General features: G+C 34.8%; 1 protein-coding gene and 1 pseudogene across 1 annotated transcript; both read right to left on the bottom strand.

The window, feature by feature from the left end:
* Positions 1-15,101: 15,101 nt before the first annotated feature.
* LOC125864048 (transcription repressor OFP13-like) lies at positions 15,102-19,299 on the bottom strand. The gene is made up of 3 exons (XM_049543992.1): positions 19,244-19,299; positions 15,593-15,873; positions 15,102-15,457 (listed from the first exon to the last, which is right to left on the bottom strand). The coding sequence occupies exons 1-3, from the start codon at positions 19,297-19,299 to the stop codon at positions 15,102-15,104; spliced, it is 693 nt and encodes a 230-aa protein (XP_049399949.1).
* A 4,594-nt stretch (positions 19,300-23,893) lies between these two features.
* Positions 23,894-24,291, bottom strand: LOC125864046 (dirigent protein 17-like; annotated as a pseudogene).
* Positions 24,292-24,578: the final 287 nt, after the last annotated feature.

Below are 24,578 nucleotides of genomic sequence, written 5' to 3'. Positions count from 1 at the left end.
TAGAATGGCGCCAACATAATTAAAAGAGCTAAAGGTGCAACTGCAAATTTGCTTGACAGAGGTTTCATTCGCCCCAACATATTGCCTTGGGGTGCTCTAGTTCTATTTGCATACAAGAAAGATGGAACAATGCAGATGTGTATAGATTACATGTAGCTTAATAAAGTGATGATAAAGAAAAAATACCCTCTTCCAAGGATAAATGATTTATTTGATCAATTGCAAGGAGCTAGGTGCTTTTCAAAGATTGACTTGAGATCCGGATATCATCAGCTGAAGATTCGAGAAGTAGATATTCCCAAAACAACCTTCTGAACGAGATATGGACACTTTGAGTTCCTCGTCATGTCATTTGGACTAACAAATGCTCCAACAGCCTTTATGGATATGATGAATAGGGTTTTCAAGCCCTTTCTTGATATGCATGTGATTGTATTTATAAATGACATCTTGATATATTCACGTGATGCTAGAGAACATGCCAATCATCTGAGAGCTGTCCTACAAACACTCAGAGAGTACCAACTATATGCCAAGTTTTGTAAATGTGAATTCTGGATGAACTCAGTGGCTTTTCTTGGCCATGTGGTCTCTGGTGAAGGCATTAGAGTAGACTTCCAAAAGATTGAGGTTGTGAAGAGTTGGCCTCGGCCTACTACTCCAACGGAGGTGCGTAGTTTCGTGGGACTGGCTGGATATTACCGAAGGTTTGTAGAGGGCTTCTCCTCTATTTATGCACCATTGACAAAGTTGATGCAGAAGGCAATAAAGTTCCAATGGTCCGACGTGTGTGAGAAAAGCTTCTAAGAGCTTTAAGATAGATTGACTAAGGCGCTAATATTGGCCTTACCAGAGGGTACAAAGGGTATGTAGTTTATTATGATGCTTCAGGCATTGGCCTAGCGTGCGTTTTAATGCAACATGGGAAGGTGATAGCATACGCTTCTCGGCAATCGAAGAAACACGAACTAAACTACCTCACTCATGATTTGGAGCTCGCTGCAATGATATTTGCGCTTAAGATTTGGCGGCACTATTTGTATGGGGTACATGTTGATATATTTACAGATCATAAGAGTCTCCAATATCTCTTCAAGCAAAAAGACTTGCATATCAGGCAGAGAAGGTGGCTAGAGTTGTTGAAGGACTATGATGTGAACATTCTCTACTACCCAGGTAAAGATAACGTGGTAGCAGATGCTCTTAGTCGACTATCTATGGGTAGTCTAGTACATTTACCACATGTACAACAAGAAGTAGTACGAGATGTTCACAAATTAGTCGGAGAGGGAGGCGTAATCGTAAAAATACTGTTGAATCATCATTAGTGTCATTGGTGAAACAAAACAATATGACGATCCAACATTTTTACAGTATCGAGAAGGGGTTCGTGAACACCGAATTACTGCATTCGAGTTAGTAGGAGATGGCACCTTGAGATGCCAAGGCAGACTATGTGTTCCAAATATAAAAGGGTTAAGGCAAAAAATCATGGATGAAGCACATTGTTCTAGATACTCAATTCATCCAGGCTCCACAGAGATGTTTCATGATCTTAAAGAGGTCTATTGGTGGAATGACATGAAAAGGAATATTGTGGAATACGTGGCACAATGCTCCAATTTCCAACAAGTTAAAGCAGAACATCAGAGGCCCGGTAGCCTAGCTCAGACTATGGACATTACAATATGGAAATGAGAGGATATTAATATGGATTTCATTACAGGTTTGCCTCTCTCTTTTAAGAGACATGATTCCATTTGGGTGATCATTGATCAGTTGACGAAATCAGCCCACTTCTTGCCAGTTAAATCCAATAACACAACAGAAGAGTATGCCAAGCTATATGTAAAGGAAATTGTTCGCTTGCATGGGACTCCGCTATCCATTATTTCAGATAGGGGTGCCCAATTTACGACACATTTCTGGAGATCATTCCAGAAGAGTTTGGGCACATATGTGAACCTTAGCACTGCATTTCACCCACAGACAGATGGTCAAGCCGAACACACTTTTCAAACACTCGAATATATGTTGAGAGCATGTGTTTTTGACTTTAAAGGAAGCTGGGATGATCATATGCCCTTGATAGAATTTGCCTACAATAACAACTATCATTCAAGCATTGGCATGGCTCCATTTGAAGCCCTTTATGGGCATCGGTGTAGATCGCCTATTGGTTGGTTTGAAGTAGGTGAAACTCAAATATTAGGACCAGACCTTGTTCACCAAGCCGTTGAAAAAGTAAAGTTGATAAAAGAGCGAGTAAAGACGGCTCAGAGCCGACAAAAATCATATGCGGACGTATGACGTAGAGACATAGAGTTCCAGGTGGATGACTGGGTATTCTTGAAGGTATCCCCTATGAAGGGAGTTATGAGATTTAAGAGGAAAGGTAAGTTGAGCCCTAAGTATATTGGGCCATATAAAGTTACATATAGAATTGACTAGGTAGCCTATGAGGTGGATTTTCCTCGAGAGTTAGCTGCAATACACCTAGTCTTCGATGTGTCGATGTTACTCAAATGCTTAGGAGATCCTACACAAGTTATTCCCATAGAAGGTATGGAACTCTTAGAACACTTATCCTACGAGGAAGTCCCAGTGGCAATATTAGACTGACAGGTCAGGAAGTTGAGGAACAAAGACGTAGCATCAATCAAGGTACTTTGGAAAATCTGAATATAGAAGAAGCCACTTGGGAAACAGAGGCTGACATTAGGGCCAAGTATCCTCACTTATTTCCGTAGCCACACAAAGGTTCTTAAAGTCATAACTCCTTCATTTGAGTATCGGTTTTGCCCGTACTTTGTAGTACTGCGTTATTATATGTTATATGTTCAGGTACTTGATATATACACTAGAAAGTCCTCAGAGTTGAAACATCCACATTATAAGGTATGTTATATTGGTTAGTGTAATTTCCATTCCTATAAGGCCAACTAGTGCCTAGTGAATATCCATCGCATATATTGAGTGGTGATGCTCTGTGAAGCAATGTGTGTATTTTGGTTAGCTGACAGGTTTCAGACAGGCCTGTTTACAAAGGAAACTCTGCCATTTTTTTAAAAAAATAAGAGAGTTTGGATCATCTTAAGGAGCTACCTTCACTCGAGGATGAATGATCCAAAGGGAGGATGATGTAATACCCCGTAACTTAAAATGCATTTGCGACTTGTAAACACCAATGCATAGGTGTGATATTGGGGGAAGTATATCATTGAAAATGGTTAAGCATACCATGTGACCCTTATATTTAGTTATTTGAATGGTTAAACAAAAGATTTTGGCCAAAGAGATCATTAAAGAAAAGGTTCAAGTTTAAAGGTTCATTGTGGAGGAATCCTACAAATGATCTAATTTCTCAGATGACTTTGAACGAGCATATCTCCTAATACATAAGGAGTTAGAGAACCTACCGCCTATACAATCAAAGGTATTTGAGTCTAGTTTGCAGCAAAATAAACCGCTCGTTAAAATAATATAGGAGTAAGAAGTTATGCTCATTCTACGACTGATGCGCGCACTGCCCAATCACGGCGGGACATATGACACTTTAGAGTAAGTTGGCCAAACTTGTTGTTTTTATATTAGAAGTTTGGGATATCCTTTCCCATATACTCAAGAACGTGTAAGGACTGGTTTCAAGTTAGTTCTTTAAGTTTTTCTCATCTCCAATCCTCCAAAGCTTAAGGTAAGTTGGTTTCTTCAAGAATCAAGTGTCTTTCTCTCCATAGACCTATATATATACTTAGCTAAATGTTTTCTTGAAGGAAAACATATTGTTCTTGAAGAATAGAAAGGGAAGGGGATGATTTTCTTGGATATATAGGTATGACTCCTCTTTTATCCCCATAAATAGTATTACAAGGATGCTTTAAGTATAATTTGTCGGTAAGACTCACGGGACAGTGATAGGAAGCCGTGAGTCGATGTTTTACCAATGGTAGTTGATGTTTTGGTGAGGAGGGAGTTTGTAGGAGGTTGTGTTGGCTGTTGTTTTGACCAAATGAGGGGTGAATGGTATTGTATTGGGGCAGTAAGCTGGTTACGATAAAATGAAAGGCTATGTATAGAGAACACGATTCTCATAATTTTTGAAACATTGTCGCTCACCAAGTGTTTGATGAAATGACTAAATTTCTAAGAAAATGTTGTAGCTGGGTATATGAGCTCCTATTATTTTAATTTATGGATTTAGCTCTCTGCCAACTTAAACTATGAGCTTATAAAGGAATTTGACGTCATTAACAAAGAACACGTGGGATGGGGTTCAGAGACCTTGAGTTAACTTGTTATGTTAATTGTGGATGATTAAGGGGGATGATTCTTTATGGTTAAAGGATTGAGGAGTAATACTGAACATTTAAATAAGTCATAAGCCTACTTGGAAAGTAGAAAAAGAGAAGGATATGGCGATACGCCATTCATCTATATTAATTGTTGAGATCGTCGCTCGTGAACTACTATTTTGTTTTCGGCATTGTTGTGATCCTTGATTAGTTTCTTATAGTATCCTTTTACGGTGTTATGTTATAGATAAAGTTGTCAGTAAAGAAGTTAGACGACGTAAGATAGTAATTCTCGAAGTAAGGTATGTAAAGCTAGAACCTCTTTTGCCCTTAAGGCACGATCTAAAGTCGCATGTTCTTCCGATAAATGTCACAAATTCTTAGAAGTCAGCGGGTGTACATGGTGCATAAATTTAGGGGGAGCAATTGGCCACAGACCATTCGTAAGTGTATAGGTCACAAGATATATGATTCTAAGGCGAAAGAAAGTAATCACAAATTGTATCACGAGCTATATGATTCATGAATTAACTATTATAAGTATTTACATGCAATTGAGATTATAGACTACTCTACAACGTGGGGTGGGTATTTTTAGGGCTACTACGTGCGATGCTACTCTGTGCACAAAATTCAGATAGAGTCAGTTGGAATTTCCTATCTTGGATTCACCTGATTGATACAGTCCTGCGGGCAGACTAGACAGGATCCCTGGGGAGTACCTTGATAGACTTCGTTACCCAGACTATGAGATTTCACGTGTCGACGTGACAATGGGCTACAGATGCCATACAAGGTTCACTATACGCCGTCAGTAGGCTATCATGTGATTCCCTAACAGTTAGTATTACAAAGAGGAAAAAAGCTATATAATGAAGTAAAGATATCACTTAGGCAAAATTTAGGGATTTTATATATATGAATGAATAATCCATGAAATGTTAGGTAAGGACCCTTGAGGTTGGTCACAATTCTAGTTTTGGATTATGTCTCATGCATATATATGCTTAGATTTGCCTATCTTGATATTTGACTCATTTTAGCACCCTTACATGTCTACATTTTATTTAGTCTGCTCTACATAACATGTTTTATATGTACTGACGTCCAATTATTGTGGCACTTCATTTCTATCTCTACAGGCTTAGGTACTCAGGACAACAAGCATTTTCAGTAGACCAGAGACTTCCAATTTAGCAGTTGGTAAGCTCCACCACCACCTGGAGCTATCAGATATTTAGTGCCTATAATTTGCTATGAATGTACATATATCAGAATGGGTATGTCGGGCCCTTGTCTCGAATAGTTATCAGATTCTCAGATACATACTCTTTAGAGGCTTCTTAGACTTAGTTTTGTTTCCGTTGTAAAGTAGCCCATCGGGCCCTTTTGTTATCTATATTTTAGTATGTGTCTTCATGTAGGTTCTGCTGCTTATGAGTCTACAACTTTGGCATGAGATTAGTACATATAATTAGCAGGTGTTTGTGTATATCCTTGATGTCCGCCCCTTTCTAATTAGGGGCATGACATGAAATTGCTAAAACGTCAGTTTTAAATTTTCTTTAATGTTAACTTAATGGTCTTTCTTTTCATTACTCTTATGAATTTTCATTATATAACCTTTAAATATTAATAGTCATATTCATGATATATATGTAATGACTCAGTTGGTCATTTTTGGTAATTCTTGTAAAATTACTGTTTTGCCCTCTCGATATCGACCCCAAGTCTCTTATGTTTGAGTTTGAAAGTTGATTTCCAAACTTTGTGTAAAAAATTGAGAATTTGGTAAGTTTTGGTTTTGAAAGGCTAAATTTGCTTAAAAGTGGTTTTCAGAGTCTTTTGGAGCCAGAACGAAATTTCATCGATTTCATAATTCCCGAAATGTAGAATATGGTCTAGTAAAGTTATCAGTTTTAGATTCGGAGTCACTTTGAATATTTGAGGTCCTAAGTTGAAAATTATTAAGATTTTAGCCTTTAGGTTGATTTTGGTCAACATTCGTGGTTCAGATGCTTGGATCAGAATTCCGAGAGTTCCATTAGATTTGGGGGATGCTTTTAGGCCTAGGTAGGGCTGGCAAGGGGACGGGGATGGGGACGGGGACTGGGGGACGGGACGGGACGGGACGGGGGACGACACTGGTGGGATTTGGCCGGGACCGGGATTGGGGGGACAAAAATAAGTCCCATCCCGTCCCACTATATATACGGGATGGGACGGGTTTTGGGGGGACGGGACGGGACGGGACAGGGGATTTTTTATTTTTTATATACTTATTTATTTGTATTGAAATTATATGTTATTGAATAACATTTTTAGTTTATTTGATTTTTTTTCAATAACATTTTTAGCTAATAAATAATGCTTAAGTTTTCAAATTTCAAAATTCAAAATTCAAATTTCAATTTCAAATTTCAAATTCAACTTTCAAATTTCAAACTTCAATTTTCAATTTTCAAATTTCAAATTCAATTTTCAAATTTCAAATTTGAGAAGTTCAAATTTGTATTTTAAATATTTTAAAGTAATTTAAACTTGAAGTTTCGATTTTTAAATTAAGTATTTTAAAGTTAGTTTACTATATATGTAAATATGTATGAATATATTAAAATTAAAATGCAAGACAATAGTTATATAAAAAAGACTTGAATAAAGCCTTCAAATTTATTCAATAAAATCTAATTGCAATTTAGAACTTAACAATTTACAAATATTAGTGGAGTAACTAATCTACGCAACCACCTTCTAGGAAGGGTTCTGTTTCAATAAGTTCTCATATGTAAAACTAATATTTATTACAAATATTAGATGAGTAACTAATTTACGCAGCCACCTTCTAGGAAGGGTTCTGTTTCAATTAGTTCTCGGATGTAATCTAATATTTGTATTGTCCTTTAAAATTCAATTCTAATTGTCGCATCATATCGACGGTGACATCCTCCGGTGTTGGCAAACTTGCTAGAAACTCTTGTGACTCTAATTCATCATCACTAGATCCAATTACCGCATTAATCCAAGCTTCTTGTTTGGAACTTAACTTTGGCAAACTAGAATTCCTCCTCTCGGCGTTGACCTAGTCTCTAAATAAAACTGATGTTTCCAAACTTTCTTCTGCCAATGAATGTCTATGATCGCCAAGTTGAAACCTTGCCGCACTAAAAGCAGCCTCTGATGCAACTGATGAAGCTTGAATAGCTAGAACATCACAAACCATTTTGCTCAAAATTGGAAATGCAACGCTCCGCCTCCTCCACCATTCTAATAAGTCTTCATTGCCATCTCCGTCTTCCACTATTTCTAAAGATTGATTAAGGTATTCTTCAAAATCATCACGGTTAGTAGAATTAAGACCAAGAAAACCTCGCATATAACTTGAAATTCGAGCTTTACTCTGAGGATTAGAAGTTTGACCAACTTCTCCTTGAGTATTTCCTGTAGTTCTATATTTTTCATACAAAACTTTTGCTTCTACTTTTATGCTAGACTTACACATTTCACTAGTTGGATTTATTTCTAGTAATATTTCTAAAGTATCATAAAAAGTGTGAACAAGTCCCTGCACACATCGTAATTTATAGTCAGGATGAGGTAAAGTAGCAGTTAAAAAAATTTGAGGAATAGGAAAAAATATTTTTAAAATTTTTCAATCATACCTTCAATTGCAACTCTAAATTTTTCAATTTTTTGTATTTAGAAAATTGAATTGAAATAGCACAAATATTTATTAATACTGATGAAATAGTAGGATAATAAATTCCAGAAAACATGGTTGTAGCATCATAAAAAAGTCTTAAAAATTCTAATAGTTCATTACTTTCTTCCCAATCTTCTTCACAAATTCTGTCTAATGGGTCAGCATTATGAGCATTAAACACCATTTGTATAGGTCCTTTATATTCGTAAGCAACTGAAAACATTTCGTAAAAAGAATTCCACCTCATTTTAATATGTCTTGGAATTTTTCTTGGTGGCAAATCACATAGTACACAACGCTCATTAAATTCCCTAATTCTAGCAGGTCTATGAGCATAAAAATCCAGGCAACAACATATTCAATTTTCAGACAACCACATTTAAATAATGAAATACCATTTTGTACAACTAAATTTAATACATGTGCAACACATCTAACATGAAAAACATTAACATCAATTGGACATAATCTAACTTTTAACATACTAGCAACTTTTGTATTATTAGATGCATTATCTAATGCGACAGACATTAACTTATCTATAAGCATGTAATAATCTAGAACACTAAAAATATTTGAAGCTAACTATGCACTGGTTTTTTCTCTACACATTCTTTATAACTTAAGATTCATTTTTGCAAATTCCAGTTATTATCAATCCAATGTGTTGTAATAGTTAAATAATCACGTCCATTAACACCACGACCCATGTCCGAAGTTATAGACACTCTACAATCTAATATGCTAAATATACAACAAAGATATTGACAATGTTTACCTTGATATACAAAAAATCAGATTTAATAATATTTATTGAAAAACAACTATAATTAGGATTATAAGTTTGTTGAATATATTCAATAAAACTGGGATGTGAAGGAAAACTATAAGGTAAACCACAAACAGAAACCATTTTAGCTAAATTTTTGTGATCTCTTTCCTTATTATATTTACGTTGTGTTAGTGGACCACCAGGGTTAGAAGGATCTAATGTTCCTTGAACCATGTTAGAAGCCCCTACCGATTCATTAACATTAATATCAAAATCATTAACTGGAATTCCTTTTTTTCTATCGGCTAATGATTTAGCTTCTTTATATTGAATCGGCACACAAGATAACAAATGTCTATTTAAGCCCCTCGTCCCACCTTGACCTCCACCTTGTTTATGTTTAAAAGGTTGCTTACACTTATTACAAATAGCAATAGAGTTTTCCTTATCTAAAGTCATAAATTGCCACACAACAGAAGTTTTAGGGCGTCGATACTTCATCTTCTCCCTTGTAGGAGGTATAAGGGGTGGGCGTCCAGAATTTTGCTCCGTTGAATTTGTAGTTTCATTTGAAACTTTTGTCACCGGACTAGTAGGTGTATCTTCTAATTCATCTTCTCCCAAACCAACTTCTACTTCTTCACCTGAATTTTCATCAAGATAAGGATTAATATCACCATAAATTTGTTGTAAAAGTTCATGATCGAGTTGAGCATTTGAATCAATATCATAAGAAGTATCATCAACATAAGTAGAATAATTTGTATTAAATCTAACTCTAGACATTGATTTAGAAGAAGTACCACCACATTTACTCTTATTTTTTTCCTTACTACTTTTTTTTATTAAAATTAATAAATTTACTAATGCCACTTGGTTCTTTCTCTTTTTCTTTACCGGTATATTTTTTGTTAGAACTCATATTTAATTATATGTAAAGTGTAATATAAAAATAATAATAACACAAAAATTAATGACGAAAAATAAAATATAAATATTATGAAATGAATGTACCAAACGTCTGCGTCAATAGCAGACGTTATAACCGATTCTTGAAGCTTGTAGTTTGTTGTAACTTGTAATTTGGAACTCCAATACTTGATAGCAAATATGAGAATTATATATATTATGATATAATATGAAAATTTAGAATTGAAATATATGTATTATGATATAATATGAGACTTAAATGAAATAAAAAATTGAGACTTAAGATTGAGAGGATATACAAAATAGATGAGAGAATAGATGATTTTATAAGAAATAATAAGGGATAGAGGGGTATTTATAATATCAAAAGTGGGTTAAAGTGTATTTATGATAACTTGAGGGTTTAAATTAAAGTATTAAAAGTAGGGGTGGTAGGGGGTGTTGGGGAAGGGAAAAAAAGGTGAATAAATCCGTTGGGGGAGGGGGGGGCACTAGCCGTTGCCCCAACGGATATAATTCAAAAAATTAAAAAATAAAAAAAATAATTAGGGATCCCGCGAACCGGCCGGTTCAGCCGGGCCGAGTCGACCGAGCCCAAAGGGTGAATCGGCCCCTAACTGGTCCCCTATTCCGAACCCCTCCCAACCCACGAAAATGTACGGGATCGGGTCCGGTAAGCCGGTTCTCAAACCGGTCGCGGGCCGGGTGGGCCGACCCGATCCCCCTGCCAGGCCTAGGCCTAGGCCTAGGTGAGGTCTTGGTTGATTTTGAGAGGCCCTGATCTTGTTTTAGCCTTTTAGGGGTTTTGTTAGTTTCTTGTGGTTTTCACGGATGTCGGGTCATTGAGATCTCGAATTTGTGTTTCGATTGTTCCATTGAGTCTGGAACATCGAGTATAATGAGTTTGCATATGTGGTTTGTGTTTATGGTGTTCCGTACGAATTCCAAGAGTCTTTTCAATTTTTTTTGTTGGCTGCTATTTCTGGTGCTGCAGTCCTCGCTTAAGCGGAACCTGGTTCACAAAAGCGAGCTAGACTGGCTTTGTGGGTAGGGTTCACTTTAGCGATGGTCACTTAAATGGAACCTGATTCAAAAAAGCGAGTCTGGCCTTTTAGGCGGGGTTGACGAAAGCTAGACCTCCAGCTTTTGCAGGGTTCGTTTAAGCTGAACCTAGTTCGCAAAAACGACATCAGAGGAGGTTTTGACTTGCAGATTTTGGAGTTTAAGCCCCATTTTTAAATTTTTGAGCTTGAGAAATCCTTGGTTGCGATCTTTGAAAGAATTCCTTGTGCTAAATCATTTGGGTAAGTTTTTATGATCCTATAACTTCATTTCCCTTTGATTATTTATGGATTTTAACATCAAAATATGAGATCTTGATTGGTAAATGATAAGGTTTTTCAAGAACTCAAGTTCTAAACTAAAATGAAGATTATAAACTGATTTTGGTCCCTTTTTTTAGAAATGGTTTTCACCAATGATTTCCCAAAGCCTTGAATATCATTTTCAAGTATTAAATTTTGGATACAAACCTTCTTTTTGAAATTGAATTTTGAGTTGATTGACCCATATTTTAAGGAAATTGTTATAGGTATTGTTGTTTCCTGAAATTTATTGTGAATACCTGCTTGTATATAAATTGTGTGGCTTCGAAAGTGATTCGGAAGGAGAAGACTCAACTCTTGGAGTGAGTAATTGATTGGTATAAGGCAAGTGATCTTTTAAGCTTTGCAATATAATAGAATTGTCTACTTCTCTTCATTGTATGCGTGTTGAGAAGTAATTAGGAATGAAGTTAAGGGTCTTATTGCTCCACTTGATTAATGTTAACAAACAAAGAAGGGGTAAATGAAAAGGCTTCGTGATGATAACGATAATTTGGAATTGCCTTGTCGTGACCCTATTTGATTGATTTGATGAAATGCCTTTGATGACTTGAATGTGAAGTTGAATTACATGACTTGTTGTCTCTTCGTGTGGTATGATTTCTTGTGTGCATTGATTGTTTAACACCGTGATGAGATATGTGGTGATTATTGATGCCGAGGTCTTTCTCAATAAGTGCTTGTGGTGCCGAGGTTATTTTTGGCAAGTGTAATTGATATAAGCCGATGGGAAATGGTTCCAACTTGTGAATTAATATAAGCCGATGGGAAATGGTTCCAACAAGTGAATTGATATAACTCGATGGGAAATTGTTCCGGCTAGTAATTTGATATAAAGCCGATGAGAAATGGTTTCAACTAGTGATTTGATATAAAGACGATGAGAAATGGTTCTTGCGAGAGTTGGTTCCAATAGCATGAGCTTGTGACCAAAGCGGAGGCATTAAAGTGATCGACAAATCATGTTTAACACCAACAGATGTATGCATCGAATGGTACATTGGTTCCAGTCATTAACAATCTTCACAAAGACTGGCCTCATGTCACGACCCGAGCCTACACCCTGGACGTGGCCGGCACTCGAGAACCATTTCTGGTCCCCAAGCGAACCCTCATCCTGGCTGACTACAAGTGGAAGACTAACTAAAGCATACAAAGCTTAAAACTGAATAAAATTCATTGATCTCAATTACAAAGCTTTAACTCAAAGATTAACTCTAAATAAAATAATATATTCAACTCGCCAGAAATAGGCAACTCAAGTCTTTAAAACATTTAACAAAATAAATGAAACAAACTTCTCAAACTCTATTGTCTATCTATGAAGCCTCTAAATGACAAAGATAGAAGTCGGGACAAGACCCGCGACATCCTGACGAAACTGGAAAGTAAATGAAATCCTCCGAAAGCAAGGAGGCTCACCATAGCTAACTGGAACTGCAAGTGGTATCAACGAAACACAACTCAAAGATTAGTTACTCAACTCAAAGATACTCAACTCAACTCAAAGAGTAGATACTCAACTCAAAGGTACTCAACTCTGGATACTCAACTCAAGATAACGCAACAATAAAAGATGCAATACATGGAAAGCTTTTAAAACAGTAGATAACAACTCAATGTATTAAAGAATACAATAACAACTCAATTTGTATATAGTAGAATATGATATAACTCTGTGTGAGTTTCTCTAACTGACAACCATCACTATGAGCTATGTGATGATACAACGTCTCGCCTACGCTGCCAGAACTGTCCTATAATTTCTGGGGTATAGAACCTCTTAACTAAGTGGATCCACTAGTCTACGTTACAAAGCATTAAGTAATCATCTAAAAAGTATGACCCTTTCTACTCAACTCAAAGATTAGATACTTAGCTCAAATCAATAGTTGATTTCAAGGGATTCACAATTGAACTCAAAGACTTTCTTGAACTCTACTCTTAACCCTTTCTTGATTTTGAATTATGAATTCAAGAATTATGATTCATGATATGAAGGATCTTGTGATGATAAAGTAGACTCATGAATACATTCTCCTCATTTTCATACTCACTTGCTCGAGTCTTGAAATAAGTTATTAGAAGTTTGTAGAAGACTCCTCAAAAGCACTCAAAGGGACCTTCTAAAAAATGTTCGAAAGAACTCTCAAGACTTAACTCTTAGCTCCCAGACGGTTAAAAAAACATTGATCAGGAGCAAGTCCGCGAAGATGCATTTTAATATTTGGTCGCGAAATAATTTTGAAACAGTGGGGTCCGTGATCTCTCAGCGACTCGGAGAGAGAAAGTTCACTCTAAAAGAACAGGTCCGCTACTGGTTTCTATCCGACTTTTTCTTCCTAGTTTTCTAACCCCAATTTGCCTAAATTCAATATTTTTTCTCAATTTCTCTTTAGATTTACATACACAATACATGTACACAAGAATATAATCAAGCACAACTCTAAAATAGATACGATTTCCTCAAGAACTCATCTATCTCATCTAAACTCAACAACGAAAACCAATTTAAGAACACAATTCAAGAACATCAAACCTTCAACTTTCTAGAACGAATTTAACGCTAAAATTAACATGATTGGTGTGTGGGTGAACAAACCCAACACCATGGAAGCTTACATACCTTTTAGGGATCAAACCCATGGCGAAAATCCGCAATGCTACTCAAGAACCCTGACGAACGCCTTGATTCTTTCCTTTTTTTCTCCTTTTTTCTCTTCTTCAACTCTCAACTAAAACCCTCAGCATATATTAGGTTTATAAAACTGAACCTAATCAGATTAGACCCCTAAAACCTTACTAAAACGAAATAATCTGATTGGGTAAGGAAAAGACCAAAATACCCCTTACTATTTTCGGGTAACTTTCCTTATTTGGACAGCCCGACTTCAAACGGGCATATCTCCCTCATACGATCTCAAAATTTAGCAAACTAGGTTGCGTTGGAAAGATAATTCAAAGACCTTTCATTTGATATCTTATGGGCCACCTAACTCATCATGTACTGAAGGTTATGGTCGTTTGAAGTTGACCCAAAACTTAGAAGAACTTAGGAATGACTTGAATGAATTCTTTTAACTCTTTATGGAACTCAAGGTGCTATATCTAGTGAGATGACCTTAATATTTAAAAAAAATTTAAATTCCTTGGTAAAAACTTACGTACTACGAGGGATGGTTCAAGTCTTAGCTCAACAATTTTTTTCTGGGGTGTTACACCTCACAACTCCGAGTTGAGCATCCATTACTTGTATAGTGCTTTACTATCATTTGCCAACACACTTATCATAAATTTTGGAAAAATCATAATCATATAAATCAATAATATCAGATATGTTATTGTTTTAATGAATAGATAAACAAACTATGCATGATAAAAGTTAAATAAATAGAAAAAACTTAAGTTACAAAGATTTTTACTCTAGGTTAATAGATGTTAGACATAAGCTAAGTTTTGTATTATACTAATTATTGATGTAGAATGTTAGGTCTGTTGATAAAATATTTTTCCAACAAGGTCAAGGTATGTATAATGAAAAAAATTAAGTCAAAAGATTAGCGACAAATTAAACTTCATAACTGATTTCTATTTTCTGGTAGCGGAGGCCAATATCATAAATAACAATATCTGAACTATCAAATAATTCATCATCGAGAAGGAATAATATAACATGGGAAGTTCTTTTATCCATACTTAACACAACAAACATTATTAAAAAAAGAAATAAAGTATATTTACTTGATTGTTCAAACAAGGAGAAGAAATATATAAACAATACTACTAATAATACTATTAAATTATCTAAAATAAATTCTGCATTTTTTCTCTGCTTCTTTTCTTTCAAACATAAGAAGATTAAACACTATCAATATTTTTCTCAAGAATATCATTCTCAGCCTTTCGCTTCGAAAACATTTCTTTTGAGCGAGAATCTATCACTAGAAATAATCTTTTAACCTCAAAAACTATAAGAATAAAGTCTGCATAAATCATACCCCTCCCCTACCGAAACCCCCCACTTATGGAATTACACTGGATATTGATGCTGCAATAATCCGATCAGCCTTATCTTCTATCAAAGACATAAAATAAGGACTAGGAGGTTCACTGGAACTAAATCCGAATGGAGTATTTTTTGTGGAAGTACTTGAATAGATCATCCATAAATCACAAAATGCACCAATAATATGCTTATGAATGTTTTTCTCATCATTAATCTCCAAATACCAAGCACATATCTCTTCAAGAGACTCCTCCCAAGATTTAATCCCTTGATTTGCTTCAACCATTCTTTCCATAGACTTCTTGATATTCCCATAAGGATCCTCCGAACTCGATAACCTTATAACACATGAGTCGTTAAAAGGTAGATAGTACTTGAGCCCGTTACAACTACTACTATTACCCTTTGACCTTTCAAGAATTGATCTAGTTTTTTTCCCATAAGCATCCATATTCGAATCCATCTGCGTTATAACACATGAGTCATTCGATGGTAGATACTCGAGACCGTTACTACTAGTACTATTATTAGTATTCTCTGGCAATGTTGATGATGACACTTCAAGAATTGAAGTAGTTTCTTCCTCGTGAGGATCCATCGAATCCATAGGCGTTATAACACATGAGTCATTAAATGGTAGAGACTCGACCCCTTTATTACTAGTACTATTATTACTCTTTGACAATTTTGATGATGATACATCAAGAATTGAACTAGTTTTTACACCTGCCTCAAATTTTTGAGAGTTGAAAATGTTGTCATTATTTTCAACTCTAAAAGAGAGAGTTCTAGAGTTTCCACAAAGTAGTAATCGACATAGCAAATGAGAAAGGGATTTTTTTTGGCTTTTGAAGAGAGAAGAGAGCTTCATTTTTTTTTAAAAGAAAACATAAAGGGGAGGTATTGAAATGTGAATGGTGAAAAAAAATAATGTGACCTTTTCTCTTTATATAGTTGTTGGAGTTTGATGGTTGGGTTGTGAATAATTAATGCAATTTTCCTGATTTTTTATTGGTGTGGAGAGCAATAAATGTCATGATAGTTTGTTGTTTGAAATTTATGATTTAAGGAAGGCTTGTTGTAAAATAAATATATATGTAATATGATATCACATGCTAAATATTCATTTTATTTAATGGATGTTTGACTAAACAAATATTTAAAAAAGAAAGACATATTTTATCATTAGCATAAGTTTTAATACATTTATGACATACGCTACATTTATAAGTTAAATTAAATTGTGAATTGACTTAAAATGAATCATCTTTCAAATCAAAATAAATCTTTGAATTTTTCTTGGACTCCAAATCAATTAAAGCTTCTCAATCTACATTGTCGTTTGGTTGTGATGGAATTAAATACTCCAAAAATTTTATAAATCAAAATTGAATTTCAAATTTGAATAGTAATTTAGTGGTCGTTTGACCGTAAAATTAAAAAAGAAGAAGTTATTTTTTAAATTTTCAAAATTGAAGTTTTGTTTGACCAGATTTTATGCTAAAGAGTATTTAAAATTTTAAATATACTTTGTAAAAATATGATTCGCAATTTCTTAAAACTAGCAAAATCACCCAATTCAACTTATTTTACCTCAAAGCTTGACATACAATAAAATTTGCTCTAAAAAAGTAATATCTCAAAATAGATAGTCACACGATATCATAGATAAGATACCATATACGAGTTACTATATATTATTATAAATATATTTTCACTTTATTTGAAACATTTGAAGTTGAAATTGAATATGGAGTTGTTTTTGGTTATTGTTTTTATAGATAATAGTTGATTGTATAAATATACTTTTCATAAAAAAACATGAAATATGATTTAAACATGAAACATAATTGGGAAAAATACACGGATAAGCAAACATATACCAATTAATTAGTTAACATAACTATAGTTTGAATTAATTACCTTTCGCCACTAATTTCTAGGCAAAATTACGTAGCCGAATTTCAATTGTATAAATGTGTAGTTTTCAAACTTTGTATAATATAATTTGTATATCTTTTGTGTAATGTAATTTGTATAATATAATTTTTATAACCGTTTAAAGTTAAGATGTTTGTGTTTGTATAAATTTATTATTTCGAGTTTATACAAAAATAAATACAAATCAATTGATACTAACCAATTTATACAAATACAGACGAAAATAACTCAATTATACAAATACACATGAATTATACAAATAGGGTCACCCAGCACGACTTAAACTATATCTACAACCCGTAAATATGCAAATCATAGCTAAGGAGCCTAATTAAGTTTATTATAATGACTAGTTGTGAAATTTCCTCAACATAATTTAATGGAAATATTTTTTATAAAAATAAAAAGTTGAGGATAGATTTATTAAGAAATAATATATTGTTATATATTCACTTTCCTATTTAGTGTAAATTAGATCCCACATAATATGGATTAAAGATTTGGTGCCTTAGAACTAGACTTTAATTAATTTGTAACTTATGGTATATATGTATTGGTATTCTCTAAATGATAGACAAAACTTCAACCATTTCTCTTATCATCCAGAATCTCTGCTCTTTCTTAACTTTTTGGATTTTCTATTTTCTAAGTTGGTATCAGAGCAGCCTTGAATATTTCCAATAAAATGCCAAACAACGAAAACAATACATTAATGCACAATTTCAACACTTCAAATATCAGTTGGCAAAGTGTCGGTATGGATCCATCTAACACATACTTTGTTCATCCTTCAAATCATTTACTCATTCTAACAAAACTGAATGACACCAACTATCCGTCATGGAGTAAATCCATGATACATGCCCTCACGGCCAAAAACAAAATTTGTTTTATCAATGGATCTATCAAACCACCTTCGAAAGCCGAACAAGCAGTTGAATATTATCAATGGAATCAATGTAACAATATGATTTGTCATGGCTTACACATTCGGTGGAATCAAATTTAGCCAAAGGGGTTGTTCATGCTAAGATCGCTCATCAAGTGTGGGAAGATCTTTAGGATCAATTCTCACAAATGAATGCACCAACAATTGATCAGATCCAAAAATCAATAGCATCTCTTTCACAAGGTATACTGACATTTTTTGCCTACTTTACAAAACTCAAAAGTCTTTGGGACGAGTTAGATACGCAGAGATATGTACCCACTTGCAATCAGATGAAAGCACATGCTGAACAAATGGAAGAAGATCGAGTAATGTCATTTCTCATGTGACTCAACTAGACCTATGATGTTGTCCGTTCAAATGTCCTCAATGTCACCACTACCCAATGTTCGTCAAGCCTACTCGCTTGTTATTCAAGAAGAAACACAGCGAGGTATGGCAATGAAACAAGTGAAAAATTTCTCTATCCAAATTCGTCAAAATAATTCTTTAAACAAATAAAAAAAACAAGCATTGTGAACACTGCAACAGAGAGGGACGTACAGTTGATAATTGTAGGACTCTAAAAATTCATTGCAATTATTGTGACAAAAGAGGCCATACAGAGGATAGGTGTAAATTCAAAAATGATACGTGGGTGTCAAACAAATCAAACAACCAAGATGGGCAACAACCATCGGCTAATGTAGAAGTCAAGGTAACTTGCAAAATATTGTTTCATCGGCTAATGTTACAGATTCTTCTCAAACTTCACATGGAACTCATTCTCAAGATACCAATAGTTATTCACCTGACTTTAAGCAAATCAACTTCAATGACACAAAATTTTGCTACTGATAATGTTGATACTTATGGAAACGCAACAGGTTTATCCTCTTCCCTATACGCTTCAATTAATTCTGTATTTCATAAGCCATGGATTTTGGATAGTGGAGCTACTGGTCATATAATTTCTGATTCCACACGTTTTACACACACAAAATACCCATCCATACCGATTGTTAATTTACCCAGTGGATCTACTGCTTCCATCACTTACACAGGCACTATTCCTTTCGAAAAAATTATCACCGTAAAAATGTTTTGTGTGTTCCATCTTTCCGCTTAAATTTAATGTCAGCAAGCAAGCTAACTAATGTCTTGAATTGTTGTGTTATGTTTTTTCCAAATTCTTGTGTCTTGCAAGACTTGGCTACGGGGAAGATTATTGGCTTGGGTGAACAACGTGATGGTCTGTATTACATGTCTCTATTGCAAAAGATACCCACCTCTCACCAAGTTTCTCAACTGTCAAATTTATGGCACATGCATCTTGGTCATCCATCACTGTCTCGTCTTAAATTAGCTTCTTCATTGTTGTCTTCTCATAATCTCTCTTTAAATGATAATTGCACCATTTTCCTATGATTGGATACCAAGTTGAGGTGGGTTTCTCAACTTCACCAAATCAACCTTCTATGTTTGATAAATTTTCTTCAAGATGCACGGATAATTGGCAGTATGCACCATCTTCTCCTAATACTTCACCTCAACAAATCCAATACCATGACGTACATAAGCTCACATCTTCTCAATTATTATTTCCAGCCAAACCCATTGAAGCATCAGAAGTTTCTCAAGACCAACCCATAAATATTGAAACCTCACCCTCAGTTGAACCTACTAATGCACCAAATATTATAATAAACCCTTCAACAAAATCAACGACACCTTCTTCCACCCCAACCAATCCTTTTGAACCTCCTATAAGACAATCCCTTCGTCCTAAACAACCTTCGTCATGGCAAAAAGACTACATACTGTCATCAAAAGTCAATCAATCAAACCCAACACCAAGTTCTCAATCAGGTACTCATTATCCTCTTTCCAATTTTCTTTCTTACTCTCGTTTATCATCTGCACATTGTACCTTCTTAACTAACATTACAGGTCATATCGAGCCTATCTTATATGATAAAACAATCCTTGATCCTCACCGAAAACAAGCCATGAATGCAGAATTAGAAGCACTCCAACAGAATAATACATGGAGTTTGGTACCTCTTCCTGTTGGACATAAACCCATCGGTTGCAAATGGGTTCACAAAATTAAGTACAAGTCAGATGGTACCATTTAAAGAGATAAGTCTCGTCTTATTGCTAAAGGGTACACTCAAGTAGAGGGGACTGATTATCAGGAAATATTTTATTCTCCATCCAAACTTACTACCCTTCGTTGTCTTCTTACTGTTGTTGCTGCACGCAATTGGTTGCTTATCAACTAGACATCCAAAATGCATTCCTTCATGGTGACTTGAATCAAGATGTATACATGGAACCTCCACCTGGACTTCGCTGACAGGGGGAGAAGACTGTATGTTGGCTACACAAATCCCTCTATGGTCTCAAACAAGCATTAAGAAATTAGTTTCTCACCTTTTCAGAAACCATTCGATAAGCTGGCTATGAACAATCAAAAGTTGACTGTTCTCTTTTCACCCAAGCTCAAGGTACTTCATTTACTGCAATTTTAATTTATGTTAATGATATACTTCTCACAAGAAATGATCTTAAAGAAATCGAGCATCTCAAAAGGTTCCTTCTCAAATGCTTCCGCATCAAAGATCTTGGAGGTTTGAAATATTTTTTGGGTATTGAGTTTTACAGATCACATAAAGGTATTTTCATTTCTCAGAGGAAATATGCACTAGACATCTTACAAGACTCAGGACTTCTAGGATCGCGCCCAGACAAGTTTCTAATGGTACAAAATTTAAAACTTACTCCTACACATGGTGAATTATTGAATGATCCAACCAAGTATAGAAGATTAATTGACAAACTGATTTATCTTACGATTACAAGACCTGACATAGTCTACTCTGTTCGTACACTAAGTCAATTCATGCACGAGCCTTGAAAACATCATTGGGGTTCTGCTGTATGAGTCCTTAAATATATTAAGGGTACTCTAGGTCAAGGATTATTATTTCATTTCACCAGTGATCTTACATTGAAGGCCTTTGTGATTGGAAGTGGAGAGGTTGCACTGCCACAAGGAGATTATGTCAAGATTTTGTGGAATGCCTCTCAAAGTGAGTGTCTTTCCTTTATGTAGAGAGTATACACATTACACATCCCTAAAAATCCATTATTCTTATCCCTAAAGATCAGCTATTCAATCCCTCTAAATCTTCCATTCAAATCCCTCTAAATTTGATATGCTATCTCTCCAAATCAACTATTCTATCACAATATTATTCTCTATGATTATTACAACAAATCTATATAATTACAACATTATATACATTAATATATACAACCATTCTCTATAAATTTATCATGATAACATCCCCCCTCAAATTGATGTTGGTGGATCAAGAAGCATCAATTCACCTACTAGAAACTGATGGTGTTGTCGTGCCATGAATTTTGTAAATGCATTAGCTCTCTAAAGATCACTAGACATGTAAGGAAGAGTAATGACTCTTTTATTTACAACTTCTCGTTCATAATGACAATCTACTTCAATGTGTTTGGTTCTCTCATGATAAATTGGATTAGAAGCAATCTGAATAACACTTGTATTATCAACATGGAGAGGAGTAGGATTATATTGAGGAAATCCAATCTCAGCAAGTAATCCATGAAGCCATACAACCTCGGTGTAAGCACTAGACATAGTTCGATATTCACCTTCTGTTGAGGATTTTGATATACATTCTTGCTTCTTACTCTTCCAAGATATCAATGATTCTCCAAGAAACATGTACCAACCTGAATGACGAGTAATAGTATATCCCATCCACTCAGAATCTCTAAAAGCATTAAGACGAATACGAGAACCACTAGGAAAGAATAATCCACAAGTAGATGCTCCTAGAAGATACCGAATGATGCGAGGAACTTCCACCAAATGGAGATGACGGGGAGCTTGCATAAATTGAATAACTTGTTGAACTGCAAAAGAGATATCAGGCTGAGTAATAGTAAGTTAATTTAGACTCCCAGCTAACTGTCAAAATATAGTTCGATCAGGAAGAAGATCGCCTTCCTCACGACGATACTTCACATTCAATTCCAATGGAGTATCTACAGAGGAGGAATCTTGAAGACCAACCAAAGAAATTAGATCCTGAGTATATTTGTGTTGGTTTATAAACACACTTGAAGAATTATTATGAACTTCCAAATTCAAGAAATATTTAAGAGTATGAAGATCTTTCATATGAAATGAATCTTTAATATGCTATTGTAGACTAGTGATTAATGAAGAATTGGTTCCTGTGATATTAATGTCATCCATATATACCAAAAGAAGAACACAAATTATAGATTTTTTTAGGAAGAAACAAAGATAAGTCATATTTTCTCTTCTCAAAAGAAAATTGTAGCAAAGTAGATTGAAATTTGTCAAACCGAGCCCTAGTAACTTGTTTTAGTCCATACAAATATTGATTCAACTTGCATACATCTGATGTAGGTGATGAGAACAAACGAGGTGGAGGTTTCATATAAATATCTTCTTTAAGATCACCATGGAGAAAAACATTTTTGACATCCATTTGATGAATATACCAGTTTTGTGAAGCAGCAATGACAATAATTGTTTGAACCGTAGTCATTTTTGTACTGATGCAGAAGTCTCTTCATATTCCGCTCCAAACTCTTGTCTATTACCAAGAACAACCAACCGAACTTTGTATCAATCAAGAGTGCCATCAAAATGAGCTTTAATTAAATAAGCCTATTTACATCCAATTAGGAGTACACGATACTCTGGTATACATCACCGATAGGCTCATGAGGATTAGACCTTGAAGAATTTTTAGATTCTAGTTGTGGTGTAGTCTCAGGTGGCGAATCAGTTTCGGGATGGGGCAAAGTTGGCTGACATTGTTCATACACAAATCCATGTTTGAACCGCTTAAAAGAAGATTACAAATCCTCAAAAGTAGGAAGAAGAGGAGAAACATAAGATGACTCAACATGAGTAGAAAAGAAATACTAATTTTCAAAGAAAACAACATTTCTAGAAACACTAAATTTGTTAGAACATGGATCATGTAACATCTCGTCTTCGAAAAGCCAACTAGAGATTCGTACAAGTTAAACTTCAATTTTTAGTTTTGAGTCAACTTCAAATGACTATAACTTTCAGTACATAAAGAGTTAGGTGGCCCATGTGGTATCAAATTGAAGGTCTTTGAGCCCTCTTTCCAATGCCGTTGAGTTTTCTAAATTACGAGCTTAGGTGAATGAGTTATGCTTGTTTGGGTGCAACCTCTCTAGTTAAGGCATTTCATCCATTTGAGAGAGGGGTGTTTTGGTCTTTTCCTTACTCCACACGACTTGACCACATTTTACACACCCAAGTTAAGGGTCTAATTCGACGCTAAGTTAATTTAGACATTCCAAAAGCGTTTAGGGATTTTAACTTTATTTAAGTCATATAATTTTAACTTTATTAACTAATTATTTGACTTGATAAAAAAAAATTGGTCATGTTGTTTAGTTGACAAGACTATTTCAATTCATGTTCTTCCAAATCCAAGCTCCTCTAAAATAGGCCTGTTTTGACACAGAATGTAACATGTGTAAAAATTGAGATGGTTATAAAGGAAAATGACTTTCAACCTTAAATGGAAAATATTCACTTTTAGTATTTGGTAACTAAACACCAGAAAATATTGTTCATCACTAAATTTGGAAGAAAAGAAAACAAGAATAAGTCTATTTCGAAACTTTATTAAAAGTCTTTAAACAGTTTCCTCAACTGTGAAAATGTTTAACTCACCACTTATCATATACTCCATGTCATGTAAGACATGCCTGGCGTTCTACATAAAAATAACGTCCTTCTTCACCATGTCTTACTCATTTTTTACGCCTTCATTTGTAGTTCCACCCTTGGATTTCCCCAATTTCTGAATGGATCTCTATTTTCTCCTAATGGACTCTGTGGATATTGTTGCTAGCGGAATATTCAAATTCAAAGGCTGAAGAACTTGGTGCAACTCATTCCATTTAAGTTCTTCAACATTACCATTTTCATATTTCACCTTGAACCGACCAACTTCCCCATCAAATTCAGTAATTTCCCCATAGTAATACTTGTTCCCAAACAACTTGCGAACTTCTCTTCCTTCAAACCATGGACCAATAACAGTGTCAAGTGATTCTTCTACTGCATCAGTAACTGTTGGTAAGGGAGAAAGGTGTCAACACTTGAAGAAATGGGAGGCAACCCGTTAATAACGACAGCCGGCTCTCCACGTATCTCAAACACTCCAGGTACTAAAGACTCCTCCTTGTCGTCATTGAACGGAAAATCCATTTCAAGCCGTCCTTTCTAATCAACCTTGTCAACAAATGATTATGTTCCTATTATAAAATGGAGCTTCTCATTTTTAAATAACAAAAAATAGATGAAACATCAATTTATATGCAAACAATAATCCAAACACTTGGTAACTAATTGCCTATTAGCAACAAAGAAGTCTAACAACATGAGTAAATATTATGTTTTCTTATTAAAATATGAATAACATTATGAAGACATTTGACACGTGCTACCTATTTGTATGTGAAAGTAGTCTAATTTCTATCGTTGCGAGAAGGAAG

The sequence above is a fragment of the Solanum stenotomum genome, chromosome 5 (assembly GCF_019186545.1).
Source record: "Solanum stenotomum isolate F172 chromosome 5, ASM1918654v1, whole genome shotgun sequence".
In the NCBI taxonomy this organism is placed as follows: domain Eukaryota; kingdom Viridiplantae; phylum Streptophyta; class Magnoliopsida; order Solanales; family Solanaceae; genus Solanum; species Solanum stenotomum.
Note: the sequence above shows the minus strand (reverse complement) of the source record. Positions and strands in the feature narration are given on the sequence as shown.